Genomic DNA, 26,947 nt, shown 5'->3' on the forward strand with positions numbered 1-26,947 from the left:
GTTAATGAGACCAGTGAAATCATGAGTGGCAGTTGTTGCTCTTGTCCTAACCAAGCTGCTCTGAGTTGGAGGTGGCAGTGCTTTGGGAAGCTCTGGGTAGCTGCAGCACTGCTCTATACTTTTTGTCTGCTCTTCGCTAATTTGACACATGAGGCGGTGCTGACCTCAGTGAGTACCATGTGCAGAGCTGCTCCTCTGGTCTCAGGAAAAAAATCAAGCACGAATATGTAAAAGCTTTAAAGTCAGTAGCAAGCACAAGCTGGAGGAAGGTCAGAGATAAAACAGTGGGTTTTGGCAAAAAATCTGCATGATAAACCCATGGCTTTTACTGTTTTGACTGTCTGATTCTCCTGCCAATCTCGGTGTGTCTCAGTTCTGCAAGTTCTGTTTGGTTTGGGTCTTTCCAAGAGAGCTTTGAATGAGCTTAGAGTTTTTGGACATGAAGAAGTACAATGATCCTGGTTCCTTTTAGCCATATGATCTGTATTTATATGTGGGTAGAAGTTAATCATTAACAGTGTGTCTGTTATCTCCAAGATCATCAGCAACGTTCCAGCAGATAGCTTAGTTCGTACAGAGCGTCCTCCCAACAAGGAGATCCTGAGGTACTTCATCCGTCACAATGCGCTACGTGCTGGCACGTGTGAGAATGCCCCATGGGTTGTGGAGGATGAGTTAGTGAAGAAATACTCTCTCCCCAGTAAATTCAGTGACTTCTTGCTTGACCCACATAAGGTAAGAATTCCTAAAAGTACCTGGTTTGCTTTCTCACCCGTTCCTTGGGTCTTGGCGGAGACCTCAGAGTGCTGGTTGGGTTTTAGAACCACAAAATCATTAGGGTTGGAAAAGCCCCCAAAGATCATCAAGCCTAACTGTTACCCAGCACCACCAAGGCCACCACTAAACTGTGTCCCCAAGTGCCACTTCCACATATCTGTTAAGTCCAGAGGGAAGCAGAACAGGAAAACCTACTCTTCTGAAGGTTGACCTTTTGAGAGGTGACATGGCTTGAACGTCTGAAACAGTGGTCTGCTCTGAAAATTCGAGATGCAACTGCCTTTTAGTTTTTCCAGTAGTTTGCATTGCTTGTCTACAAGTAAAGATATGATTTCCTGGTGTAACAGAAATGGGAGAGCCACAGTCCTTATGTGGTAATGTCAGGTATTGGGCACAAGAGCTGGATGCATGTGACTTTATGAGGCCTGGTTTGTGTACAGGGCTGCATTGAGTGATGCCAGATACTACAGATTTAGTATTGAATACGTACGCAGCAGGAATGGGTTCTTCCAGCCTTTTGTGCTAACCAGCCAAATATAATATTAACCAACTAAATGGTGTACTGTGAGATACGGTGTTTTAAAATACATCTTTTGGTGTAGAAAGCACTATTTTATTCATTTAGTAAGCTCATTTTTTCATGGACTCTGTCAAGTGTTCTTCTAAAACTAGAAGATAAATATTTGTTCAGGACAAGGGGGAATGACTTCAAACTCACACAGAGTAGGTTTAAGTTGAATATTGAGAAAAAATTCTTCCCTGTGAGGGTGGTGGAGCTCTGGCACAGGTTGCACAGAGAAGCTGTTGCTGCCCCATCTCTGGAAGTGTCCAAGGCCAGGTTGGACAGGGCTTGGAGCAACCTGGTCTAGAGTGAAAGGTGTCCCTGCCCATGGCAGAGGCTGGAACAAGATGGTCTTTATGGTGCCTTTCAACCCAGGCCATTCTCTGACTCTGATTATGATTGCAGAAGCCTATTACCCTTAATGCAATGAGCAATTTCATTAGAAAAAACATTAAAACATGGGCAAAAATAATTGATGGAAAGAGAGCTAGATAACCTTTATTTACCTTTCAATAGTAATACAAAATCATTCTTTCTTTAATTTTAGTATATGGCTCTCAACCCCTCAACCAAGAGGAAGAGCTCTCGGTCACCTGACAGAAAGCTTCCTAAGAAATCCAAAGCGGATGGACCTTCCCTGGGACAGCCACTGAGTCCAACCCTGTGGTGCCATGTGCATTTGGAAAAATCTATAATTGGCTCTCCGCTGAAGGTGAAAAACTCTAAGAACTCAAAATGTCCCAAAGAGGAGCTGGAAGAGGTGATGAAAATTGTGTCACCTGCTAAACTTGGTTCTAACTTTCACATTCCAAAGAGGAGCCGACTAGGAAAGGGCAACAACAAATCCTTGGACAAAAAGCAAAGAGGCAAAAGGGTTCTGAATGGGCAGAAGTCATCAGGGAAGGCAAAGTCTCCCAGGAAAGGCTTGAAGACCCCGAAGATGAAAATGAAACAAATGACGCTGCTGGACATGGCTAAAGGTACCACTAAGGTGTCCAGGGCTCCCAGGAATTCTGGAGGCACCCCTGGATCTTCCAGGAAACCCCAGAAACACCTGCCTCCTGCAGCGCTCCATCTCATTGCCTATTACAAAGAAAACAAAGACCGGGAAGACAAAAAAAGTGCTCTTTCCTGCATCATCTCCAAAACAGCTCGGCTGCTCTCCAGTGAGGACCGTGCCCGTCTCCCCGAGGATTTGCGGGGGTTGGTACAGAAACGCTATGAGCTCCTGGAGCACAGGAAGAGATGGGCCACCATGACTGAGGAACAGCGGAAGGAGTACATGAAGAAGAAAAGGGAAAAGCTGAAGGAGAAACTGAAGGAAAGAGCCAAGGAGCGGAAGGAGAAGGAGATGAAGGAAAAACTGGAAAAACAGAGGAGATTTGAGGACCAAGATCTGAAAGGGAAGACATTGCCTACTTTTAAACTGGTTGATACTCCAGAGGGACTTCCTAACACACTTTTTGGGGATGTGGCCATGGTGGTGGAGTTCCTGAGCTGTTACTCAGGGTTATTGATGCCAGATGCTCAGTATCCCATCACAGCAGTGTCCCTAATGGAAGCCCTTTGTGCAGAAAAGGGAGGCTTCCTGTACTTGAACAGAGTACTGGTCATTCTCTTGCAGACCCTACTGCAGGATGAAATTGCTGAGGATTATGCTGAGCTGGGAATGAAACTTTCTGAAATCCCACTTACTCTGCATTCCGCTTCTGAGTTGGTTCGCCTGTGCCTGCGCAAGTCAGATGTGCAAGAGGAAAGTGAGGTCTCTGATAATGTAGATGAAAGTAAGGATTCAGCAGCTTTTGAGGATAATGAGGTACAGGATGAGTTTTTGGAGAAACTGGAGACATCGGAATTCTTTGAGCTGACTCCTGAAGAGAAATTGCAGATCCTTGGAGCACTGTGTCACCGGATCCTAATGACGTACTCGGTGCAGGACCACGTAGAGGCCAAGCAGCAGGCCTCAGCTGAGCTGTGGAAAGAGCGCCTGGCTGTCCTGAAGGAGGAGAACGACAAGAAGAGGGCAGAGAAACAGAAGCGAAAAGAAATGGTGGCCAAGATCAAGGAAAACGGGAAAGAAGAGCATATGATGGGAAGAAATGAAAAGAAAAAGCACGAGATGATGAAAATAGAGCACCGGGTGGAAATCGAAGCTGATGATATGATCAGTGCTGTGAAGAGCAGGCGCCTTCTTGCCATCCAAGCCAAGAAAGAGAGGGAGCAACAAGAAATACAAATGAGAGGTAAGAAAAATTACCTGGTGAGTAGAGTGTTTGTGTGTTGTGGAATAACTTCATGGCAGAAGTGACAGCCTGTTTTCAGGAGCATTTTCTGGTTTTAAGGGATTTGCTCACTGGAGATTTATAACTCAAGTGCTGCGGTTCCTATGGCAGCTTAAAATTAGTACATTTAAGAAAAAAGAATACCTGCTTCTAGTTTCTGTGGGTGTCTTTTGTTCAGTACCTTTCTAACTATGGCAGGCAGAGGTTGGACAACACAGTATCTGTTTTGGTACAGAAAACAACCAAGAATTTCTTATGTCCAAACATTATCTAGTTCTTGGGTACAGAGGAGATATTTCCTGCCTAAAAGCAGTTCCTACTGCTGCTGCTGGCTCTGCTGCTGTGCCCATGGTCGGGTTGTTGCCAGCAGCCCTTCTCCCAGACCAAGATGTGGGCGATAAATCTCAGTTTACTGTTTCTTGCTTTAAAGAATTAGTTATGGAGCTGTATAAATATAAACTGTTCACTCAAACCTCTCTAAATCATGAATTGCAACACCAGACTTTAAGTAGTGCTGTTTGAGGAGTATGGATGTAAAGAGAGAACGCTTCAGAATTACAGTTTAGGGGGTTTATTGGTTGTAAATGTGGGTACTGGGCAGACAGAAGTAGACGGTGTAGCTCATCTAGGTTGTTATTTCCCTTCTGAAACAAGTGAGGGATAAGCATCCCTTGTGAAGCCTGGCTTTTGCACCTTAGCTGGAATGTGGGAGTATCTCTTCTGGGGGACCAAGAATCACTGAATGGTTTGGGTTGGAAGGGACCTTAAAGTTGATTGTGTTCCAACCCCCCCTTCATGGACAAGGACACCTTCCACTAGACCAGGTTGCTCCAAGCCCTGTCCAGCCTGGCCTGGCACAGGTTGCCCAGAGAACCTGTGGCTGCCCCATCCCTGGAAGTGTTGGCCGGGTTGGACAGGGCTTGGAGCAACCTGGTCTAGTGGAAGACATCCCTGACCATGGCAGTAGGGTTGGAACAAGGTGATCTTTAAGGTCTCTTCCACCCCAAACCATTCCATGATTCTGTGATATGACGATTTTTATCCAGGATTTCTTCAGCCCTCTTCATCCTTACACCTTGAGTTCTTCATTCTTTTTATATATATATATATATATATATATATATTTTTTTTTTTAAGAATGGTGGGCAGAAGGTAAACTGAAGAGTGTAAGGTTGTAAAGAATGTTAACTAAAATCCCTGATAAAACTATTTTTTTTTTTTACTCCCGTGGTCTAGTAAAATAAAAGACAATATTGATATCTGGATGCAATAAAGGAAAGCTAATGCTACTCTGTGCTGATTCCAACAGTAAGGATGGAGAAAGAAGCAGAGGAAGAAAGAATTCGGAGGCATAAAGCTGCTGCTGAGAAGACTTTCCAGGATGGAATTGCCAAAGCCAAGCTGGTGATGCGCAGGACCCCAATTGGCACTGATAGGAATCATAACAGGTGGGAAAGGAAATGACCATGGGCTTTCACCTCTGCCCTGAGAGAGGCACTGTGTCAGATATGATCCCCCAGGAAGGGATTTATAGGGAGGGCGCATGGAATTGCGGAGGAGAGAGAAGGGGAAAGTGTTTGTGTATATGGAGTGTAGTGGCTGGTTACATGCCCGGCTTTTTGAGGCCTTCCCATGGAGGTCAGGACCAGTGGAGGTTCAGGTGCTGGCATTGGGTGCTCAGGAACCTCATTAGCATTTTTTCTTTATTTTTTCATGTTTGTTGCACAGGAATGCTCTTGGAATGGATTCTAAGCAAAGCTTTTCCTCTTTCTCAGCTGTGCTAATATAAAGATATGCATGCATTCAGCTTTTAGTGAGTCGAGCACACAGAAGCTTCTCCCCTCAGTGCAAATAAAAGTGTGTGTGTATGTGTGTGTAACTAGCCAGAAAAGGAGACAGATACCTATTAATGCACATTTCTTACAGGTACTGGCTGTTTTCAGATGAGGTTCCTGGCTTGTTTATTGAGAAAGGCTGGGTACATGACAGTATAGACTACAGATTTACCCCTCCCCACCAGAAAAAGGAAGATTCGAAGAAGGACTGCAGCCCTGGAGGTATGGTCTCTTGAGTGTATTTCCTCTGCTCTGTCTGATTGTTCAAATGGAGTCATGAGTGTGAAAGAACTGTCTAGTCCGAGTGTCCTCATGGGGATACTCTGATTTAAGCCTTCTTTTAACTCTAGAAGCCTGCACACAGGAGGTGCTGGTGATACTTCCCTTCTGCTGCTACAGGTCTGGAGACTTGCCTGTAGTGTTCCACCTAAGGACTGTGGGATATAGTCTCTCCTAGAAGTAGTGAGGTTGTTGTCAGTTGATATCATCCCTCTGGTTCACCCTGACCCTGCTGAGTTGCAGCGTGCCAGACCCTTGCACAATTAGCCTGTTGTGCTGCAGAGTGTGGATGTCCATCACAGTGCTGATATTCCACTGGTGCCAAGACTCCCAGATCAGCCTGTGGAATAGTAACAAGCAGGGCAGTCTGTTAGATATGCACAGCTTTGCTGATTGAGGTTGTTTTGGCAAACATCCCTCTTGCACTTCCTCTCAGCCTGCTCTTCACCTTTGCTGAATGTGCAGGTGAGGTGCAAGGGACTTGCTGAACTTGTAGTGCTTCCTCTGTGATTTTGCCTGGCTGACGTGGAGCCTGGGTCCTGGAGCCTTGCAAGCTTGGACATGCACAAAAATCCATCTGTACAGAGGGAAACTTAACAGTTCTGTGTGGAAGTAATTCTTGGGACAGAAGACCCTGCAATAATCTGACTCAGCTGAGTTTCAATTGTGATCATTTCTTTCTTTTGGAACGTCATATTCTGGCACTGAGTCCATCTGCAGCAATCCTGCATGGGAGAGCTTATGGAGTTAGATCCAAGCCCTCACCTGGTAGGATCGTCTTAGACAAGGGACAGACTGGTAGAGGAATGGAACAGGGCAATCTACAGTGAGATCCTTCATCCAGGTGTAACTTTACAGCCAACTGTGTCTTGGTGACTGATTGAGCTGGAGGTGCATCATTCCAAGCTCCTCCATGGGTATATTTTCTTATGTGAACTCTTTCAAATACTGAACCAGCTGTGTTCCTTGCTTCCAGCTGTTTTCATCTCTCAGCTGCTGCCCCAGCCAATGGGCAGGATTTCAGCCTGTTCGTTTGGAAACTTAACAGTCAAAGGCGTAAATGAGCAGAGGCTTAAATTCATGTCAGAGTGTTCATCTCATGTCTGTGATGCTCAGAAATAAAAACTCAGGCTGCTTACACCTCCTTTGGTTCTCAAAGTGCTTTGTCAGTATACAGCTAAAAAGTGAAACTAGTTTTATCTATTTGGAATAGTAGGAATGCTGCTCAGAAATCTACCTGAGCCTTGTGCATTTCTTTTGCAGAGAAGCGGAAGAGCACAGGCAGTGACGGCCGAGGGAACAAGCTGCCCCGCTCCATGCCCACCACAGACCTGCCTGCTGAGACCACCACTCCCAAGCAGGGCCAGAACTTATGGTAACACGCACTTTCATGGCTGCAAAGTACTTCAAGTGTAGAGGTCAAGGAATCTAGACAGATTTCTTTTGCTAAACCCTGCTACAAACCTGTTTCTCTTTCAGTGCTGAGCAGTTGGGTTGGTTCAGCAGCTCACCAGGCCTCTGTTGCTGATATTATTACTGCCCTGCTAACAGGGCAGCCAGTCCAAGAGCCAGTGGAACCATCTTTCAACCTAATCAATCATACAAAGCCACTATAAATTAAGCTGTTAAGATCCTTCTTTAATGTATTGCTTTTTAAATATTTTATTCTTCCATGTTGACAACCTGTTATCCCTTTAATGCTTCCCAATTCCAAGCAGTGTCTTTAAGTGAATCAAATCTACCCTTGAGCATGTTTGATTGTAACTTGCTCCAGTAACTGGCCCTACCAGTGTCCTTAAAGAAATTCTCCTGTGTTGAATGTGTGGTAAGGAATGCTCAGCAGTGTCCCCATGCTAGAAAACCCTGGCTAAGCTTTACCTGTTAGCTGCTGTGGAGCACTGTGTATTTTTTAGATAACCCTGAGGATAACTGTCACAAAATACATGCTCCTGCAGCTCCTGTTTTAGCAGTGCCTGTCCCCCAGAGTTCCACTGCTGACGCACAGAGGGGGATTGCTTGGTCTTTGATAGATAGAGTTGAACTCATCTCCAAAGAATAGTTGCCAGTCAGAACTACTTTACTAAATGTGTACCTGCTCCCGCACCAGGAACTGTAAAAGAGGCTGAAATTGAATTGTGGGTGTCTTGATTTATCTGAGCCATCAGCATTGAGGCTGACTCTTGGTATTGCTCTGCCGCTTCTTTGTCACGGCAGCAGGTCATAGGAGATCACAGAGTTCCTGTGCTTTCCTTCACTTCCCCATCCTCCCATGACAAATCCCCACCCTGTTACTAGTTTGGGCCTTGGCACATCTTGCCACGTGGCCAAAATTCAGGCAATTGGGCTTTCCTAGGGAATGGGTGCTGCACAGGGAGTGTGATCCACAGGGACAGTGTGATCCACAGGGAAGTCCTCTGCTCTTCCTAACTGCCTCCTCTAACACCTGATCTTCATTGAGCAGAGATGGCAAGGTGTGTTCCAGGAGAAGGACCAATTCCATAAGGAAAACAGTACCTTAAATTTAGAGTACATATTGCTAACACTGAGGGCAGCATAGAGCCAAATTGGATGAGTTAATTAACACAGAATTCCTTCAGCTTGTGACTTCAGGCTGAACTTGAAAAAGCACAGTATTTGATCTGCTCAGTCAGGTTGGCAACTCCCAACAACATTCTGAGGAAGATCGGTGTGGTGACAGAGGCAAGAGTGCTGTATGGTGTAACCAGTCACAGCCTGGGAGGAGCAGCTCTTAGAACCAGGTCCTGGATGTACTCAGTGCTGAATTATATTCTGTCAGAAGAGCTGCTTTGTATGGAGTGACCATAATGGATGCTATTCTCCTTTTATAAAAGAAAGCAACAAAAAAAATTAAGAAGCTGCTTTTAAAAAAAGCTTACAGTGGCATCCAGAAGCCCAAAACGCTTTCAAAGGGATTTACCTTAGAGTTTCCATACTAAATGGTCAGAGCAAGTGCTGCCTCTTACCTTTGGAAAAAACAAAAGGGTTGAGGAACTTGGAAACAAAACTGTAGCAGCAATAACAAAACATTCTGAGTGTGGTTCACATCAGGATAAGGAAGCTGTTAAAAGTAAGAAAGCCTGCTTAAAACCTGTGGTGAATCTAAGTGAAAGATATAAAAAGAATGATAAAGTGAAATACAGACTAAGGGCAAAACAATTTTCTTTTCCCCTTGGGGAACAATCCTTCTTCACAGAATCTATTGTTACAGTGTCTGCCTTAGGAGAAGAGGGAAGCTCTTTGCATGAGAGAATAATTGGCTGAGAAATCTAAATAAATTACAGAAATACTCCAGATTTGTATATTCAGCAGGGACATGGAGAGCAATGCTAGAGGGAACTGGGGAAATCTTGTAAAGAAGTTTTCTTTGATAGAGAAAAGAGGGATCAGGAAATAAAACTGGCAAATGGCTGTTTTGAAGTAAAGTGCTGCAGCTGAGGTATACAACTGGCTGCTACCAACTGCTGTGGATCTGTGAGTTGCACCTGTTTGAAGCACTAGTGGACAAATTGCTGAGACAGGAGCTCAATGAGGAGTAGGAAGCGCAAAGGTAATTGTCCTGGCACATGGAGGAGTCCTCAAACCAGCAGATGCTGCAGTCTGAAGGGGTAGGTTGATGAACTGTCACTGCATACCTGCTCTGCCTTTTGGCCACTTGGACATCAGACACTGAGCTGAGGGGGGTGGGGCAGGTTGGGTTTTGGCCTGGCTGTTATGCCACAGTGTCCTTAATGTCTGTCCTTTCTCGTCCCTGCTAGGAAGGACTTCTAAGTGCTGACAGTCACAGCACTTGCTGTTTTTTCATGAGGGTCTCATGCCTGTGTGCACTGTTCTGCCAGGCAGGGGCAGCAGTGCAGGTGGATCTGAGCCAGGCATGGGCCTGGAGCAGGGGCACAGAGGAAGCTTCTCTGGACATGTAACCCCTTCTATTTGAGTGCTGTGCTGGCTGCCTCTCGCTGACTGACAGAGCACCCAAAGCCATGCCTGCAGCTAAGCAATAAGGTCTCAGCTGAAAGGCTTTTCCTTAAGGGTCTGGTACTGCTTAGAGTTTGTTTGCTAAGTACCTGTCTGACAGCTGCCACCATCTACATGTAAGCTTCCACAGAAAGCCAAGTGACAGGCTGGGAGCTGTTATTTCAGAGGATAGCCAGGAACTAGAACTTCCCTCTGAGGAAATCCATATTGCTATTCCTGTGTTTTCCTTTGGGGCCATTGCCATTGATCTCAAGGACTGCTCTGAGCATAAATGGTTATGGAAGAGGCTCCTCTTTGGCTGCTTTTTGCACATTGTCCTTGGACACCCTGGGGAGCCCCGAGACCACACTGAAGTCCTTGGATATCTGTATGTCCCGTTGTTTAGATACAAGGACTTGTCCAGCTGTAACTCATAATTTTGGCACGTGCATAGGAAGTTTCATTTCTTTGTGTTCTGCTTGAAGTCCTGCTGTTTGTCTGTGGGGATGTGGGATTGAGTAGCCTCACAGTGCACATAGAGCATCTTTAGCTTTACCTTTTTATGCTTTAGAGTGATGAGACGTTGCAATTAAAAACCAAATTAACTCTGAATAGTTGTATTTCACAGTCCTGCCCATTTTTCTCTTGAGGATGGGAGCTGGTAGGGCACCGATAAAGGGAGAAATAGATTTATTCTTCTATCAAGAGTTACACAAACAATATCTCAAGGAAGTGGTTCTGCTTTCAGTACTTTGTCCCCAGAAAGAAGAGGGTCCAGTGTTCTGTCCTAAAAGTGCAGAATCATAAACACTTGGTTATTTCTGTCTTCTCCAAACAGATGGATCACTCCTCTCTTCACCTTGCACTCCACTTGCACAGATGTTGATCCTTATTAAAAGTCTCCTTGTTCTGGGCACATGGGCTCTGAAGAAGTCATACTGTAGTGCTTGTGCGCTGTGTATTGCTTGGTCTTTCCTGCAAGAACCATAGGGGAATCACAGCCTTGGCAGGATATTAGCATGCAGGAGACTTCTTGCTCATCCTGGTCAGAAAGGAGTTGAATTTTGGACACAGTGGCATCTCTGCAGAGTAACTGCCATTGTTCTTCATCTATTAGGAATTCAGCATGATATGGCGGGTCCCCTCAGCAGACAATTTGAGTTAACCATGAGTGGGTGCTGACAGACTCCATTCTCGTGCCTATACTCTACAGATGGAGTTCCCTTGTTTCCACCAACCCTTCAGAGCAGGTACTGGTCCTGGGCTCCTCTAGATGTTGTCCTCTTAATTTCGTCATTCCTTAGTCCAGGTTTTAGATCTTTCTCTGTCCCTTGCAGCCTGTAGCCTGAGAACAGGTAGGAGTATTCAGCCTGAGTGAATACTGGGAGCTCCTTTTGACTTGATGCTTGTGCCATTTGTCCCTTCTATTCTGGTTGCTGAGCAGTCTGTTGGCTTGTGCTGCCAGATATGTCAGGAGAGAATCTAAGCTGTTCTTCAGGAATGCAGGATGCCCTTACACCAGTCAGGATTTCCCCCTTGTAGATCACTTTGAAGACCCCTACCTGGTCTTGATTTTCCCAGAGGGATCTTTCCCATCTCCCTCTGGACTGTGTGATTAAGCTGTGTCAGGCCACATGAAGGGCACCAGCTGTCTTACCATCGCACTCTGTAAGACTCACTTTTGCCTTCCCCATTTAAAATGCCAGCCCTGTCTTACCATGTCCATGCTCCCAGCCTGGAGGTGGTTGAGCTCCAGTTGGAGGTGCAGGTAGTTCCTACAGGTAGGGAGTGCCTAGAGCTAGTTTGGGAAGCAGGAGCTGTGGCTGCAACGGAGCAGCAAGGGGTCACTAATCAAACTAACATGATATCTCTGATGTGTTTGTATTTTGCAGATCAGGCTTTGAGTTCAGGCTTAAGTAGATCAGTTCCCTCTCCCAGAAATCCCAGTCCTTACTCTCAGGGTGAATTGGGAAGACTTAAGTACCTATTGCAGATGTTCTTCCTTCTCTGTCCTGTGTCCTTTTCAGCAGGAACAAAGTTGTGCCAGGGCTGAACTCTGGCTTTCTTCAAAGGGTGGGAGCTGCTTTCTGCAGCTGCCCAGCATCCTGTGTTGTCTTCCCACCAAAATACTGGAGTATGTAGTAGCTACATGATGACTGTTTCCAGTGCCCTTTCCTTTTTACAGTGTGATGAAACAGTGCAGTGAGTTCCCCCCTTTGATTTGTCTCCATGGGAGAAAGCAGGGAAGGCTCAGGCATGGTCATCTTGGACATTTTTCTAGCTGGATTCCATGGTGTATCACCAACAGTGTCTGATGTTGTTTCATCACAACCTAGGCAACACATCTCAAGGTGTCTGGGAAATACTCCTGTGCTGGGTATCTGTAGGGCAGGTGGTTTGGAGTGTGATTTATGCCATTCCCAGGTGGTGACAGATTCTAGTGGGTGAAGGATATCTGAAGCTGCTGTGTCCTGTTCCACAGGGAGGGGTGCAGAGAGTAGTGGTGCCCCAAGGTTTTGATCTCAGTGCAGAGTGAGGATGCTCCTCAGGGTCAGATGTACTGAAGAAGGCGACTGGCGAAAAAACATTTTCCTTCTGTTGTTGAACAGTCAATCCTATGTTTTATTAGAGTAATGAATTTCCTAGCTGAATGCAAATTGTGAGGCCATTGTCCTAGTAGTAGAACCATACTAGAATTATGAAATATTTTCAGATATGGTATTTAGTAAGTATTTCTGCCAGAAAAATAAGCATTGTGGAGACGGGTATTCAAGAGGAGCCACAACAGTATCTTTCTCTAGTTGTTGCTTGGCTCATCTGAGCATGTGCCCAAGAAGAAAGATTAGATCTGGAATCTTCTGGTAAGGATCACAGAGTGGTCTTTTGCAGTTGTTTCCATATAAGGTTGATTCTCCTATCTCCTGTCTTCCCTCTTTGAATGAGCAATCCTTTTATAGAAGATAGGGAATTAGTAATATTTTCTGTAAACGACCTCTGAAGCTCAGGTTAAATCCCCATCCCCATCAGGTGAGGAGGCTCCATGGCTTCCTGAAATAGAGTTGGAAAGAAAAGAAGGAAGGCACAGAATTTCAGGCTGTCTTAAAACTCATTTAAATGTACAACCCAGCATGCAAACGTGATTGTACTCTGGAACTGCAGAGAGAATACCTGATTTAGAGAACTCTGCAAAAGTATTCCCTTTTTAGATTGGACTAACTCCTGATGGCCATAGCTGTCCTCAAGGACTCCTGAGCAGGAAGGTTTCAAGTTAATGAGTATGGTTTTCAGATTCTGCACTTGAGCTTTCAAGTTTGGGCAAACTTAGAGAGCAGGGCTTGTGCACTTGAAGAGACAGAGCCTGCACAGGCACACAGCAGCAGCAGTTGTGGGATCAGCCAGGACATCCCCTTTTTAATCTGGGGACTTCCAGTTAATGAAAGAAAGTATGATTAAATTGCCATGCTCTCAGTGCGTAGTGTGTTAGTCTTTTCTAGTACATCTTAACGCAATATTCAGATGACTTAAATGAACTGCAGAGTAGTGAATGGAATCACTGGGGTAGACAACTAAATTCAAATGCCAACATTTTAATAAATTTAATGGGAAAATTACATCTGTAAACCAGTTCCGTGTTTATTTTGATTCTGTTTTTCTTACCCTGGAATTGGCTACATTTGGGAACCTTGAAACGAGGCCAACCTGAGTCAGAATTCTTCTACCAGCATTCCTGGAAGTGTTTCTCTGTGCTCCATGGGGTCAGGATATAGGTTACCTCTTATCCCTGCCTACTGATCCTTGGGAACTATTTAGAAGAAGAAATTGTATCCTCACAGAGATACCTTAGGTGATCTTGGTACATTTTTCTATCTTTCAGGTTTCTCTGTGACAGTCAGAAGGATTTGGATGAGCTGCTGGATTGCCTGCACCCCCAAGGAGTAAGGGAGAGCCAGCTCAAGGAGCGCTTGGAGAAAAAGTGAGCCTGCTCTTTGTTTTTCTGCATGTGCCTTCTCTGAGTCAGAGCATGTCCTCAGCACAGAAATCCTTGCCATTCCTGGGGCAGCATCCCAGGCTGGGCTTTGATTGTTTCTGTGCTGAATAGGGGAAGACATTGAGGTTGAGTAATTGCTGGTTTTTCTTGGGCAGGTTCTTGATAAATAACACTCTGAATGGTGAGGAGGTTCTGTCAGTCTTCAAATTGCTCCTTGAAACTAGGAACAAAGGCAGTGCCAATTGCTCTGAGCCAGAACTGCCACGTGCCTTCATGTGTCTTTCAAAGAACGTTCTGCACTGGTGGAGCTCATAGCTCCTGGTGGAGACCATTGTCCCAGAGCCTGCCCAGCTTCCAGGGCAGTGCTCTGCCTGTACTCAAAGGTTGGTTTGATTTTCCAGGTATCAGGACATCACACATTCCATCCATTTGGCTCGGAAACAGAACTTGGGCCTCAAATCTTGTGATGGCAGCCAGGAGCTGCTGAACTATCTCCGGAGTGATCTGATTGAGGTTGCAACGCGGCTGCAGAAGGGAGGCCTGGGATATGTTGATGTGACACCAGAATATGAAGCAAAAGTGAGTGAACAGGCAAAGTACTGAACAGAACAAGTGTGAGATGATAATTTCTGTGGAAGGTCTTCAGTCTTTTGTTCTCCTCAGACAAGAGGAGCAGGAGATCAGTTTTCTCATTTGTCCTTTAAACAATTATTTCAAGATTACACAGCTGATGGCTTGAGGTGTAGGTGGGTCATAATGTTGGAGCTGAGTGTCCTGTTCAATTGTCCTGTTTCCATATTCTCATGACAGGCTTCTTTATGGAGCAGAACTCCATAGCTGATTTTTGTCTTCTATATCAAAGCCAGCATGTCTTGTTGAGGCAGCAGCAATAGGCTCATTCCATAACCAAGTGTGGCAGGTAACCACACTGCATTAGATATCACAAGTGTCCATTTGCAAGCCCACTTCAAGCAGCAGAGAGAGTAATATCCAGCTGTTACAGGGTCGTATGCTCTTCCCAACAGGTGTACTCGCTGGAGAGCCTAAAGGATTTTGGAGAGTGTGTGATTGCGCTCCAGGCTGGTGTTGTTAAGAAGTTTCTGCAAGGTTTCATGGCCCCCAAGCAGAAGAGAAGGAAACACCAAGGAGAGGATTACATGGCCAAGGCTGAGGAGATAGATGAAGACAAGAAAATGGCAGAAGAAGCCAAGGTATTGTTCACCTCAGGGCTCTGTTTCGGTCTTGCAGTAGAACTCTTTCAGCAGTAGCAGTACATTTCATGGGTACTAAATCTTGAGCAGCTTCCTCCCATTTCAGATTTATAGTTGAGTGGGTTTGATGTTTATGGGGCCAGCTGTTTCCTGTTTATTTTGAGGAGTAAATGTATAGGGAAAATAAAAATCATAGTGAGGAGTTACTTAATTTTCTCTCTGTGAATAGGAAATGGGTCAAGTTCCCTCCATACAGTTCCTGTTAAATAAAAGTACATTATGGAGCGTTTTCACAGAACTTAACAAGAGTCATATCTGTCAGAGAGGACTGATGGTGCTTTGGTCCACAAAGAGAAGGAGAGACATGTTGAGGTTCTGGTGACTGCAAGGGAGTGAGATTCAGGTAAATACCACATTAGGCAGAGGGAGATGCAAGTTGTTGTATGTGTGGGGGCACTTGAGAGATGTCTAGGCAAACAAGCTGCGTGTGCCTCCAGAAGAAAAGTGGTATTGTGGGTCTAAATACGTATCCCTCCTAGTCAAAGGGATGGAGAAGGGCTGCAGAGGATTGGGAAGGGTGCTGCAGGCAGTTCTGCTGCACCAGTGTTTCACCCTAACAGAGGTACTTGTGTTCAGGGGTAGTTTCTGTGCACTAAGTTGAATAGGACATGAATGCCCCATGAGAAGACTTCCCACTGCCCTCAGCTCTGCCCTGACTGATCACTGACTTCAGCAGAAGCAACAATACCAGAATTGGATCAGCAGAAGTACTTGAAAGCCCCGGCTTAAAAAAAAGAAATATCAGGTGTTTACCTGAAAGAGTAGGTGGACAAGAAGGGTGGAGAGAGACTAATGTACAAGACCACATAATGACAGGACAAGGGGGAATGACTTCACACTGATAGAGTGGGGTTAGAGTGGATATTGGGAAGAAATTCTTCCCTGTAAGAGCAGTGAGGCCCTGGTACAGGTTGCCCAGAGAAGCTGTGGCTGCCCCTGCATCCTTGGAAGTGTTCCAGGCCAGGTTGGATGGGGCTTGGAGCAACCTAATCTAGTGGTAAGTATCCTTGTCTATGGCAGGGGGTTGGAACAAGATGATCTTTAAAGTCCCTTCCAACACAAATCATTCTGGGATTCTATGACTGATGCTGGGGGTAATTTTTTTGGTGTGAGTCTGTGGGGTTTTTTTTTAAAGCTTATCTCAGTACATGCTGAACCCTCGTTTGAAAATCAGGTCTTTGCTAGGCTGTGCCGTTGCTGTGTTAGCAGGATAATTTGGGTAGGCAGTAGAAATTTTCACATTCCTCAGTTCTCCTGAAGTATTTAAACTTTGCTAAATTTGAATCTTCTAAGTGCAAGGGCAATGGGAGGAGGCTGTATCCTGAAAGCTCTCAGCAGAATGGAGTGCTGTAAAAACTCTGTGAGGTCTGAGGCAGAAAGGGCCTGGACCAGCACACTTCCTGTTTCTACAGCAGCGCTGTATTGTGCCTTACTCCTATCTGCCTTACACCTGTAACCATGAGGGCTGTACCTGTAGGGCGCACTCAGGGTAGCATCAGATTTACTACAACACAGTCCCAGTGTGAGATTGTGCAGGTCTCCCCCCCTCTGATCACTGGCTTTAGTGTCATGCCAATGTCTCTGGAGCATTTATTTATGTAGTGTGGTGCTTACTTTATCTTATTCAGACTTTTCTAGACCTTTGTGGTAGTACAAGCAATGTTCAACTTTTTTGGGGTTGTTCGTTGGTTTGTTTGGTTTGGCAATTCTTTTTTCCCCTCAGTTTATCTGGAATAAGATTTCTTTTTGCCAAAGCAGAAAACCTTTACAGATAACCTTGAAAGAGCAGCCTAGCTTTCAGATACAGTTATCTGATGAAAATCCCAGACTGCCAGGCAGACTGTTCTGAAGAAGGATCTCTTGCATAGGCCAAGAATTATGAAACCTTTTGAGCACTGCACTGTGACCACATAGCAGGTAAAATGCAGCATAGCTGCACTGGAAAAACACAGTCAATGTACGTCCAGACTATAGAGGAAGAATTGCAGCCCTGTGGTATGGGTATTTCTCATTTTCCCTGTGAGAAACAAGTTATGGCTTAACAGGCACCCCTTTGCTGACATAATTGTCTGTACTAAGGGTTCCTGCTGGCTCAGCTGCATTGCTGGAGCTCACACTGCTGAGTGGCAAAGGATTGCAGTGAGACCTGGCTTGTGGCTGCTCCTGAAAATCAGGCTGGTGCCTCTGTTGATGCAAACATTCCCATTTCCAATGGCAGTAGCATGCTGGACTGTCCCAGAGCAGGACAGGGAATACGTGACCTCTTCGCAGTGTGACATTGCATCACAACAGTCTGAGCAGAGTGAAGAACATGGGTGGGTTACAGGTAGATTATTGCCCCTGTGACCTGAGTTCAGCAGTGTATGCAAGGGCAGAGTCAGTCTGCACCTGCAGGCAATCCCTCAAAGAGTGGCTTCAAAACCAAGCAATTCCAGTTTCAGCTGTTCCGAGGGATTTCAGCTCAGGTTGCCAGATGAGAGCCTTTCTATCCAGAGGCTTGTCCACCTTCATCAAAGAAGGTGTTTTCCGTTACTCTGATGTTGACATGTGACAGAGGACTTCTTTTATTTTGGGGGTTGTTTTGTTTTCCCCTGCTAGATTGCTCCTATCCAATCAGGAGGGGATTTAAGTAACTTCTTCCAGTCTCCTATTTTGCCTTGTTGGCAGCTGGAACTCCCTCGGTACTGGTGATGCTCAAATGCCACAGTCTCCTGATGCTTGGGAAACAAGGCTAGAAATCTGTTAAATTCCACAGACTTGGGGAGAAATATCTCAGCAAAACTTGCCAACAGCTTTTGCAGATTTATCTTGGCCCAGCAGTTATCCGGTATGTTAACAGCAAAACCCATGGAACAGTTCCTTGGAAAATCAATTGCACAGTATGTGAAGCACCTCAACAATGTTCTGCAAAAAAATAACACAGAGCTGTGTAACCTCCACAGTAGGCTGGGCAGCTTTCTGTTTGTCTCCAGTGGTTCTCCAGGATCCACACCAGCAACAACAGCAGGGATGTTGGCATTTCAAAACAGTTTGTGTGTTTTTCCAAGCATCTAATGTATGCTGTGCTTCCTCAAATTCAGTCAGAGGAGAATGTGCAACTCTGCAAAACTCCCGGGTTTTGTTTGGCTCCCAAATTGCTGTCAGCTGCAGAGTTTAGATTTTCCCATCTGACACTTCACTGTTTGTTTTTTCATTCTCCTGGGGTAGGAGAACATTAACTTGAGTCCTATTATGTCCCTGTTATGTCTGAGCTGTCGCCTCGTTGCAGAGCACAGGATTACCATTGGAGTGGGATATTGCTGTGGATAACTTTTGTCCTGCTGCATTTCCGATTGATTAAAATGGTATTTCCAAACCTCCTGAGCAATGGCCTTGCTCTGTGCAGACCCTGGCAGCTGCCCTGGTGCAAAGCTCAGCTTTGATGCTGTCATCCTCATTCCCAGTTTCTGGGATTTCAGATGAACTGAGGCCATCTTGTCTCAGGGAAGCAGCTGGTTTCATATTTGAGGGGTCCAAATGCCTGTGCAGTGTGATTGTAGCTGGTGGCACAGGGTCCCCTCTGCCACCTGAGCAGCTTGGGGACCACGAGGGTGTTCCTGAAGTCCAGGTGCCTCTGTGGTACCCACTGGAGGGCAGCACAGGCTGCTTCAATCCTCCTTCCACTGTGGTTGCCAGCTGTTCCCTAACTTTCATCCCACATTTTACAGTGCTAGATTTCTGCCTTTTATTTTCTTAGCCTGCCGATTATTTGTGTTAGACCTTCAGAGCAAGAATTTAGTGGAGTTCGTGTAGGTTGATTCAGCCTGACCATGAAATGCAAAACGATTGACTCTTACAAACAAACTGTCTGATCCAGGGAGGCTGGATATGGATAAACCACAACCAGGACTGCTGAGGTGACACAGAAGGGAAGAAATATCAGAATTGGGCTTTGGTTATGAAGGGCCCCAGCTAAGGGATATAAAAACATCTTTAGACTGAAATGAGCTGTGTCTGTGCATCGTTGTAAGCTGTTAGGTCTGTCTGCAGGTTGCTTCAGCCATGGAGAAGTGGAAGACAGCAATCCGTGAGGCCCAGACCTTCTCCCGTATGCATGTACTGCTGGGGATGCTGGATGCCTGTATCAAGTGGGATATGTCAGCCGAGAATGCCAGATGCAAAGTGTGTCGCAAGAAAGGTACGCATTCCTGCCCCACGGAATTCCTGCCTGTGCAACAGTTGGATGCTGTCACCTCTCTGCTCAGGCAATGTGTCCTTGTAGTCTGTCACTCTGACTGTGGCTGTATTTTAAGTTCTGAATGTCAGGAGTTACAGTCAGCAGCATTGATCTCTCAGAAACATTTGAGCCAGACTCCAGTAAACCATTCTTACGTAACCAGTATGCAGTATTGCAGAGCATTGCAGAGCTGCTATCCCCTGGATGTTTAGGGTACTTGGACAAAAGTCATCTACAAATCCTTCTGGGAATACTTGTGCCACTGTCCGTACCCTAGTTTCATTTTTGGAATGATCTTTGGGTCTCTGAGCCTTGTCAGTTAATCCTGTCTTTTAGAGAAGGAGCAAGCAAGGAGACATTGGGAAGGTTATTATGGGGAAAATGAGGGGGGATGTTCCTCCTCTGAGGCCAGAGTGGGAGCAGAACTGCTCAATGAGCTGGGGAAGTCACCAAACCGGTGATGAGGGAATACTTTCTCTGTGTGCACTGTAGAATGCTTTAGAGTCTTCCAGGTGGAGGGGGAAGTAGAAGGTGTGCCAGCATAGACGGGGTGCTGGTATTTGTTCTGCCATAACCTCTCCTGTTGGATGGGAGCCTGGAGGAAAGAGCCTGGTGATGCATTCTGCCTCACCACTTTTATATTTGCTGAAACCATAGTGGGAAATGAGGGCGGGCAGAGCTCGGGGTACTGCTGGGCAACTTTTGTTTACCAAAAGGCTTTGCCATCCACCCCTTCAGAGAAATAAGGGCTGAACCAGTGCAAAATTCGCCTTTACTGCGGAATCTCGGGTATTCCAAACCAGTGCCAAAGCCACCCTACCTGCTGTGGAGAGGAGTTTCTAGGCAGAAGTAAGGGGGGCCGGGGGGGGGGGGAGGCGCGCTCACCTGAGACTAGCACGATAGTTTCACAGAAACTAAGAGCTGAGATGTTAGAGAAAGACATGCTGGCAAAGTCCTCGGAGCACTTTCTTTTTCCACTTCAGTAAAAGAAAGCTGGCTCGGGACTGTCTCCCTGTTTCCCTTCATCAGTGGGAAGCACAGAGAGAGACTAGTCCTGCTGCATACTGATTTTCAGTGTAGCCTTGTTACCCTGAGTAGAAAGAAGATACATGGTGCAGGTTAACCAGACTGAACACAAAAGAAGTATAGCTGCATTTTTAGCTTACAGCTCTGGGGCATGTTTGCAGCAAACTTCTCTTTCCCCATGTTTGTCTGGGTGAAACCTCTTTGGTAGGTTTCTATCTTTGTCTCCAATGAAATCTTCGCAGGGCGAGGGACTTCGCATTGGTTTTGTTCGTTTTTAAGTGCTGCTCTTCATAAATATAGTGGTGGGACAGAAGGAAGGATCCCCAAGGAAGGCCATCAGAGAAAAGGTCCCTGCCCTCAGAGGGGACTCTGCATCTTTCCTTTGCTTAGTCTTGCCCTCCAGCACTGCAGCAGCTTCTGCCTCTCAGGTTGAGTGAGGCTGTGGTCTTGTTACAAGTCAGCTGCACTTTCCTAGGTGAGGATGACAAGCTGATCCTGTGTGACGAGTGTAACAAGGCCTTCCACCTGTTCTGCCTGCGGCCAGCACTCTATGAGATCCCAGATGGGGAATGGCAATGCCCAGCGTGCCAGCCTTCGACAGCCCGGCGCAGCTCACGAGGCAGGTGAGTGACCCTCCTGCCCTTAGCCTTGTCACAGCACAGTCCTGGCCCTGTTTTCACAAGACCCAAACCAGCCTGGAGCAAAGCCCCTTAAAAAGTTTTGAAATCACCCAGTTAAAGCAGGCACTGGAACGAAAGAAAAGCAGTTTTTTCAGGATGTAAGTTTAGCACACTTACGTTGTACAAGTTCATGAGTTTTAATAAATAACTCAGGTTTGGAAATGAAAACATGTGCAAAACACCCACCAAAATTAGCTGTACTAAAGATTGTTGTTTCCTTTGAGCAGCTGGTTGGGTTGTTTCTTCATGTAATTTGTGGGTCCCTGGGCTGGGTTACTGGGGTGTTCTTGTAAGCTAGAGCAGACATTACTCCGGGCTGCAGCTCAGTCCCTACTCTGCTACTACAAATCAGGCTACAAAATGCCATTCTAATGGTTTTCTGGACCTGATAACCTTAGCAAGACAGGAGCACCTTATGATGTGACAAAGGGAACATGATTTGAGGAGGTCTGGCAGATATGACTAGTTGCCTCCTGACAGCAAGGGGTTGGAATGGTTTATTTGAGTTGTAAACTGGAACTTAAGCATTTTACAGTGAGTGTCTTGTGCTGGTGGTGACTGTGCTGCATCTCCCCGTGTGTCAGTGACGTGAGGCTGTCGTGTGGCACCTGATGCAGAAGCAGCCAACAGATCCTCCCTGGCAAGAGCAGCAGCACAATAAAGGTGTGCCAGCCAGTACTGTGCAGGTGGTATATGGCCTTTAAAGTATTAGTTACTCCCTGGACACCATTTAAGAGTTCTTCAGGCTTGTACAGAAATGACAGGGATGAAAGGCAGCTGTTCTGGCCTGAGTTCATAGTTACTTTGATGTGGCAGAGTCACCTGCAAGCTGCTCAGCTCCTGGCCCAGAGCCATCAGGTGGGGAACACCTGTCCTGTTATCTGCTTCTGCTCTTGTCTTCCTGGCTGAGGTAGGAAAAGAATGTCAGCCTGGCAGATCTTTACCCCCTGTCCTGTGGAAGTTTTATTCCTTCTATTGCTCAAGATCCTCTTTCTCTAGGGTATTTAGATTCCCACAGCAGTTTTGCCTGTGTCCCCTTTTGCCTGTGCATGCTGGCTTTTAATGGTCTGAATGAGACCCTACCTGCAGTGCTGCCTCCAGCTCAGGGATCCCCAGCACAGGAGGGACATCGACCTGTTGGAGCAAGTCCAGAGGAGGCCACCTAGTTGGTACGAGGGATGGAGCACCTCTTCAATGAGGGAAGGCTGAGACAGTTGGGATTGTTCAGCCTGGAAAATAGGAGGCTTTGGGGTGACCTAATTGCAGCCTTCCGGTACCTGAAGGGAGCCCACAAAAAAGATGAAGAGAGACTATTTACAAGGGGGAATGGCTTCCTTGACACTCTTCCTTGACAGAAGGCAGGGTGAAATTGGATATTGGGAAGAGATGATTCCCTGTGAGGGTGGTAAGGCCCTGGTACAGGTTGCCCAAAGAAGCCGTGACTGCGCCATTCCTGGAAGTGATGGAGCTTGGAGCAACCTGGTCTGAAAGGTGTCCCTTCCCATGACAGGGGGACTGAAGCAAGATGGACTTTAAGGGCCCTTCTAACCCAAACCATTCTATGATTCTATGAATGATTGAACAAATACAGGTGAGAAGCCAGAATGTGCTGGGCAGGGAGTCTGGGTGGCTTCTGACTTCAGAACATGAGGAGCCTGATGTTCTGTTCACCAATCTGTTTCCCATAGTATAAGGAAACCAATCTGTTTCCGTTAGTATAGGGAAAATAGTCTAGCAGGAAGAAGACCCCCTGTTGAAACTCTTTAGGCCTGGCCTGCAGACCTGGGTAAATAGCAGATCATCCTCTCAGGGAGGAGTAATTACACAGCAGTCACAGTCTTAAAATCCGCTGCCCCATGGTCATGGTGTCTAGAATACCAAAAAATACCCAGATTCAGCTGTTGGGAATTTTCAGCCCAGACATTTAGCCAGGGAAGTGCCCTTTGAGCTGTAGCTTACAACTTGTTACTCTGGAATACAGCCAATTGCCTTGGGCTGAGCCTGGTGTTTGTTGTACAGCCCAAACAGTACCAGGGGCCTGGGGCCACCGGTGCCCAGGCTCTTGTATCACAAACATGTATACCTGCCTTTCTCCAGGAACTATGCAGAGGATTCTGCTGAAGATGAAGGTGAAGAAGGTGAGGAAGCTTCTGATGAACCAGATGCTGAGGAGGAAGAGGAGGAGGAAGAAGACTATGAAGTTGCTGGACTAAAATGTAAGGTTTTGACCATGTAGGGAAATAACAGAAAGTAGTAACCCTCTGCTTTCAGCGTCTGAAATACTGATCCTATTTGGGACTTGTGCTTTTCCTCATGCAGACCAGGTATAAGACTGGGAGATGTCACAGGGGAAGGCTGTGGCTGTGCTATGGTTACTTGGGGAGCTGGAGTGTACCCGTGGCTGTTTGTGATGGAGTCAGCACTAGCAAAGATTGAAACTGCTTGCTGCCCAGTCACTTCCTGGGAATACTGATGACACTGTCCCAAGGGCTGAGAAGGGTCAGTAGAGATTGCAGCGGGGTGGGGAGGTCAGCAGAGTCGGGTCAGCACCAGCAGTTCCTGGGATTGGCAGTCTCTGCGCCTACAGGATTTGTTGTACACTGGAAGCTGTTTAAATGCTTATGGAGCTCTCATCACAGCCCTGTCTCCTTGCTTTTCTTTTTCCCACCAGTTCATAACTCCTTGAGTGCAGGACTTTTATAGTGATTTGGCAAGGAAGCATTTTGAAATAGGAGGACTGGCACTTCATCTCTTTATTCCAGTGGGAAGGCACAATGCTCTAGGTATAGTGTGGCCTGGACCACCAGCACCCTTTGGTTGCGTACAGAGACCACGTGGGATTCATAACTGGAGCATTCCTGGGCAACTGGGAGGAATTAAAGACTATTTTCTAGACTACTCAATGTCTGCTTCTTCACCTAAACACATTTAGTATGTGTATCCACTTTGGTTTTAGGGGAGTTTGATTCAGTCTCAATTGGGCAACTTGCTGCACTGAAAAGCTCAGTCTGAGAATGGCACACTGCCAGCATTTGCTTTCTGTCAAACTGTCCTTGACTGACATAACGTTAGCTGCAGGTTGTCTTAAACAGGGCAGATGGAATCCAGGGACTGGGACCCAGAGGATTATCCCATGTTCTTTTGCAGGTTTCCATCCAGGCCTGAGCCTTTATTCCCTTGCTTTATTCTGGTTTCAGGCTCACAGATACCACGGCTATGCACACTGCTTGTTGTCCTGTGGCATATCCATGTCCACACTTGGAATGTGTTCAGCCTGTGTTGCATGGCCAAGGCAGAAGCTGAGCCAAGCTTTCCAAACAATAGCAAAAGAGGGTTACAGTCACTAAAAATAAAGTGCTAAATGCAACCCCTGGCTTTAAAGAGCATTAGCATGGAAAGGTCACTGTGGAAAACTTTTGTTTTAATAGAGAAGTCACATTGATCCTCATGGCGTTTATCCTGAGGGATCTAACCTAGAATGTTGGATTGTCAGACATTTAGCACGTGCTGCATGCTTAACACACAGGCGGAGTGACAGCAGGCGGACGTCCCAAGGTCCCGCCACACGCCCAGCACGGGGGGCCCAGCACGATGATTTATGGGACAGGGCTGGATCAGAGGCTTCAGCTGAGGTATCCAGTGTGCTGGATACAGCTTGCTCAAGGATTTGGGATCAGGTGGAAGGGGTTTGACTTAGGAAGGCAAACATATTCTCCTCATACAGAGGGTCATGGGAGAAACTTAAGACAAGGGAGTGTGTCAGCATGCTTGCATTGCCACCGGTGTGGAGCTCTGACAGGCAGACTCACACAGGCAAGTGCCTTTCTGTAGGATGTAATGCGGCAGCCCCAGTCTTGGGAATAAAATCCCATTGTTTCCCACTTGCAGCACGTGGAGCAGCTCCCAGCTGCAGTAACTCGACACTCCCCCTGCACACAGTTCCCTTCTCAGAGGCCTTACCAGCTGGCTTATCCCACTGTGTGGGCCACTTGGAAAAGTACCCATCCCAAAAACAGTGAGGAGCAAACGGGCAGCAGGAAACAGGAAACTCCAGGTTTCTGCTCCTGGTGCTTTCAGATGGTGTGTTGCAGTGCTGTTTTGAGACAGCTGTCTGTCCTTGCATTGCTTCCCTGTCTCTCCCTCAAGCCTTGATGTTGTTGGGGTCTCTTGGTGCTGCAGGCAGAGGGGTTTGCTGTGACCTGCAGTGGATGATCCAGGAGCTCCCAGGTCTCCCTCGGAGCTTGAGGATCTGCTGTCTGTGAGTACCCTTTAGCAGCAGGCTTTTGCTAGCCATGGCCTCTTCGGGCAGGAGGTGATGACCCACAGATCCCCTCTGGAGAAGATGTGAGAGCGCAGCTGACATGAGGCCGGGTGGTCCCTGGGCTCACCAGCCTGAGTGAGGCTCAGCCTGGTGTGGGAGACAAAGAGTTGGTGGTGTCTTCTTCCCCATGCACCCAGTCCTCTAAGCCCATGGCTTATCTGTTTCAGTGAGGCCCAGGAAGGCAGCCCGGGCCAAGCAGGGCTCCATGTACCCCTCGAGGCAGGGAAGGCACCAGAGGAAGAAGCAGGCACTACACCCTGTGCGGGGACCGCGGCAGCGCACAGCACCTGTCAACGGCGCAGACATCGATGAGCTGGTAAGAGCCAAATTGCTCCCTGGAGACTGCTCACATCATGAGTTATAAACCAAACAGGTGGCATGCTTCCTCCCTCCCCTTTGCAGAGAAATACCCTGAGTCCTGGTGAAAGCCCAGGCTGGGCTGGGTTAACAAAGAAGACATATCCTTAAGGGCCCGCTGCAGATGGAGTACAGATATGCCAGGCATCCCTCCCCAGCCACTTTCACACATTGTCCCCTTGAGCAGCAGGCAGCCTGCAGCTTGTTAAAGGGTTTTAAATAGTATCCATATGTCTGCGGAGAGGTGGGGGAACTGAGGGGGGTCCTGGATGGCCAGGGAATGCCAGTAATGCTGGACCCTTGCTCCCCAGCCTTGGCTGTTTTCTGACAGTTGTTGTCCGTATGGTCACTCCCCAACTTTCAGGACATAATTTGGCTGGTTTAGGTTTCACTTGACATTTAAAGAATAAAACCATAGGTTCCTGCACAGAGCAGTCTGTGCATGCTGGGCGGGGGGAACTGCAGCGACTGTCTCTGGGGAATAACATGCCATGGGGGATACGTGAGGATACTCCAGCCCCACAGCCACATCACAACACCCTGCAGATCTGCCGTCTGTCCCGTGACGAGCACTAGCGGTGCTGGTGTGTCCTGTCGCTCCCCTTTTTCATGGTCTGTGGGCTCACTGCTGTTCATGCTAGGTCTGGGGGACTGGCTTGTGGTCTGTGTTAACACACTGTAGGGCAAGCAAGCCCAGCACAGAGGGATATTCCAGTGGGGCAAATCTTACTGGAACAGCTGGGTCAGGGTCTCTGACAGCACACTGGCTCAGAGAAGAGGACTCTGCCAGGATTTATCATTTGTCCTGGGAAGAGACCAGAGCTGGGTCAGAATAGTGAGTGCCCTGTGCTGTGGAGCCTTCCTGTCATTCAATGTTTCCTTGGCAGTGATGGCCCACGAGCTGTGCTCTGCGAGCTGAGGGGATGTCCCCATGCTGGGTGTGACCTGTGCTGGGTCCCTGGGCACACAACTGACCTTGTGCTGAGCCTGCACAGGGACAGCAGCACTTGGGGCACCAGCTGCTCCCTGGGATTTGAAATGGCACAGCCAACTCTGCCGGGGCAGAATGGCAGCACAAGTGCTTCTCCCTATGCCTCGGGTGCTGCCTGCCACAAGCGCAAGAGAAGGCAGGGAGAGGGAATTCACATTGTCCATTTGCTGGTATTTATTTTTTGGCTGCTTGTTGTGGCCATATTGTCTTTGAACTTACTTTGAAAAAGCCGCCTGCCACCAGAGGAGAGGTGGGCAGTTCGTGAGCCATTCCCACCAAGCTCCTGAATGGGGCTCCTGTCCTGAACCCAAGCGGCTGCTGCATGTCATAATCACAGAATGGCCTGGCTTGGAAGAAGCCCCTAAATGCATCTCATTCCAACCCCTCTGC

At 47.0% G+C, this 26,947-nt stretch overlaps 1 protein-coding gene across 1 annotated transcript in view; it reads left to right on the top strand.

Annotated features, from left to right (window-relative positions):
• BAZ1B (bromodomain adjacent to zinc finger domain 1B) overlaps positions 1–26,947 on the top strand; it is a 44,325-nt gene that overhangs the window by 14,412 nt on the left and 2,966 nt on the right. The window contains exons 6-17 of the mRNA XM_069033626.1: positions 538–735; positions 1,887–3,582; positions 4,931–5,069; positions 5,548–5,678; positions 6,999–7,110; positions 13,582–13,680; positions 14,097–14,274; positions 14,721–14,906; positions 18,996–19,143; positions 20,684–20,831; positions 22,986–23,104; positions 25,377–25,525. Coding sequence (XP_068889727.1) covers positions 538–735; positions 1,887–3,582; positions 4,931–5,069; positions 5,548–5,678; positions 6,999–7,110; positions 13,582–13,680; positions 14,097–14,274; positions 14,721–14,906; positions 18,996–19,143; positions 20,684–20,831; positions 22,986–23,104; positions 25,377–25,525 — 3,303 coding nt within the window. The remainder of the gene's footprint in view (positions 1–537; positions 736–1,886; positions 3,583–4,930; positions 5,070–5,547; positions 5,679–6,998; positions 7,111–13,581; positions 13,681–14,096; positions 14,275–14,720; positions 14,907–18,995; positions 19,144–20,683; positions 20,832–22,985; positions 23,105–25,376; positions 25,526–26,947) is intronic.

The sequence above is a fragment of the Aphelocoma coerulescens genome, chromosome 19 (assembly GCF_041296385.1).
Source record: "Aphelocoma coerulescens isolate FSJ_1873_10779 chromosome 19, UR_Acoe_1.0, whole genome shotgun sequence".
In the NCBI taxonomy this organism is placed as follows: Eukaryota; Metazoa; Chordata; class Aves; order Passeriformes; family Corvidae; genus Aphelocoma; species Aphelocoma coerulescens.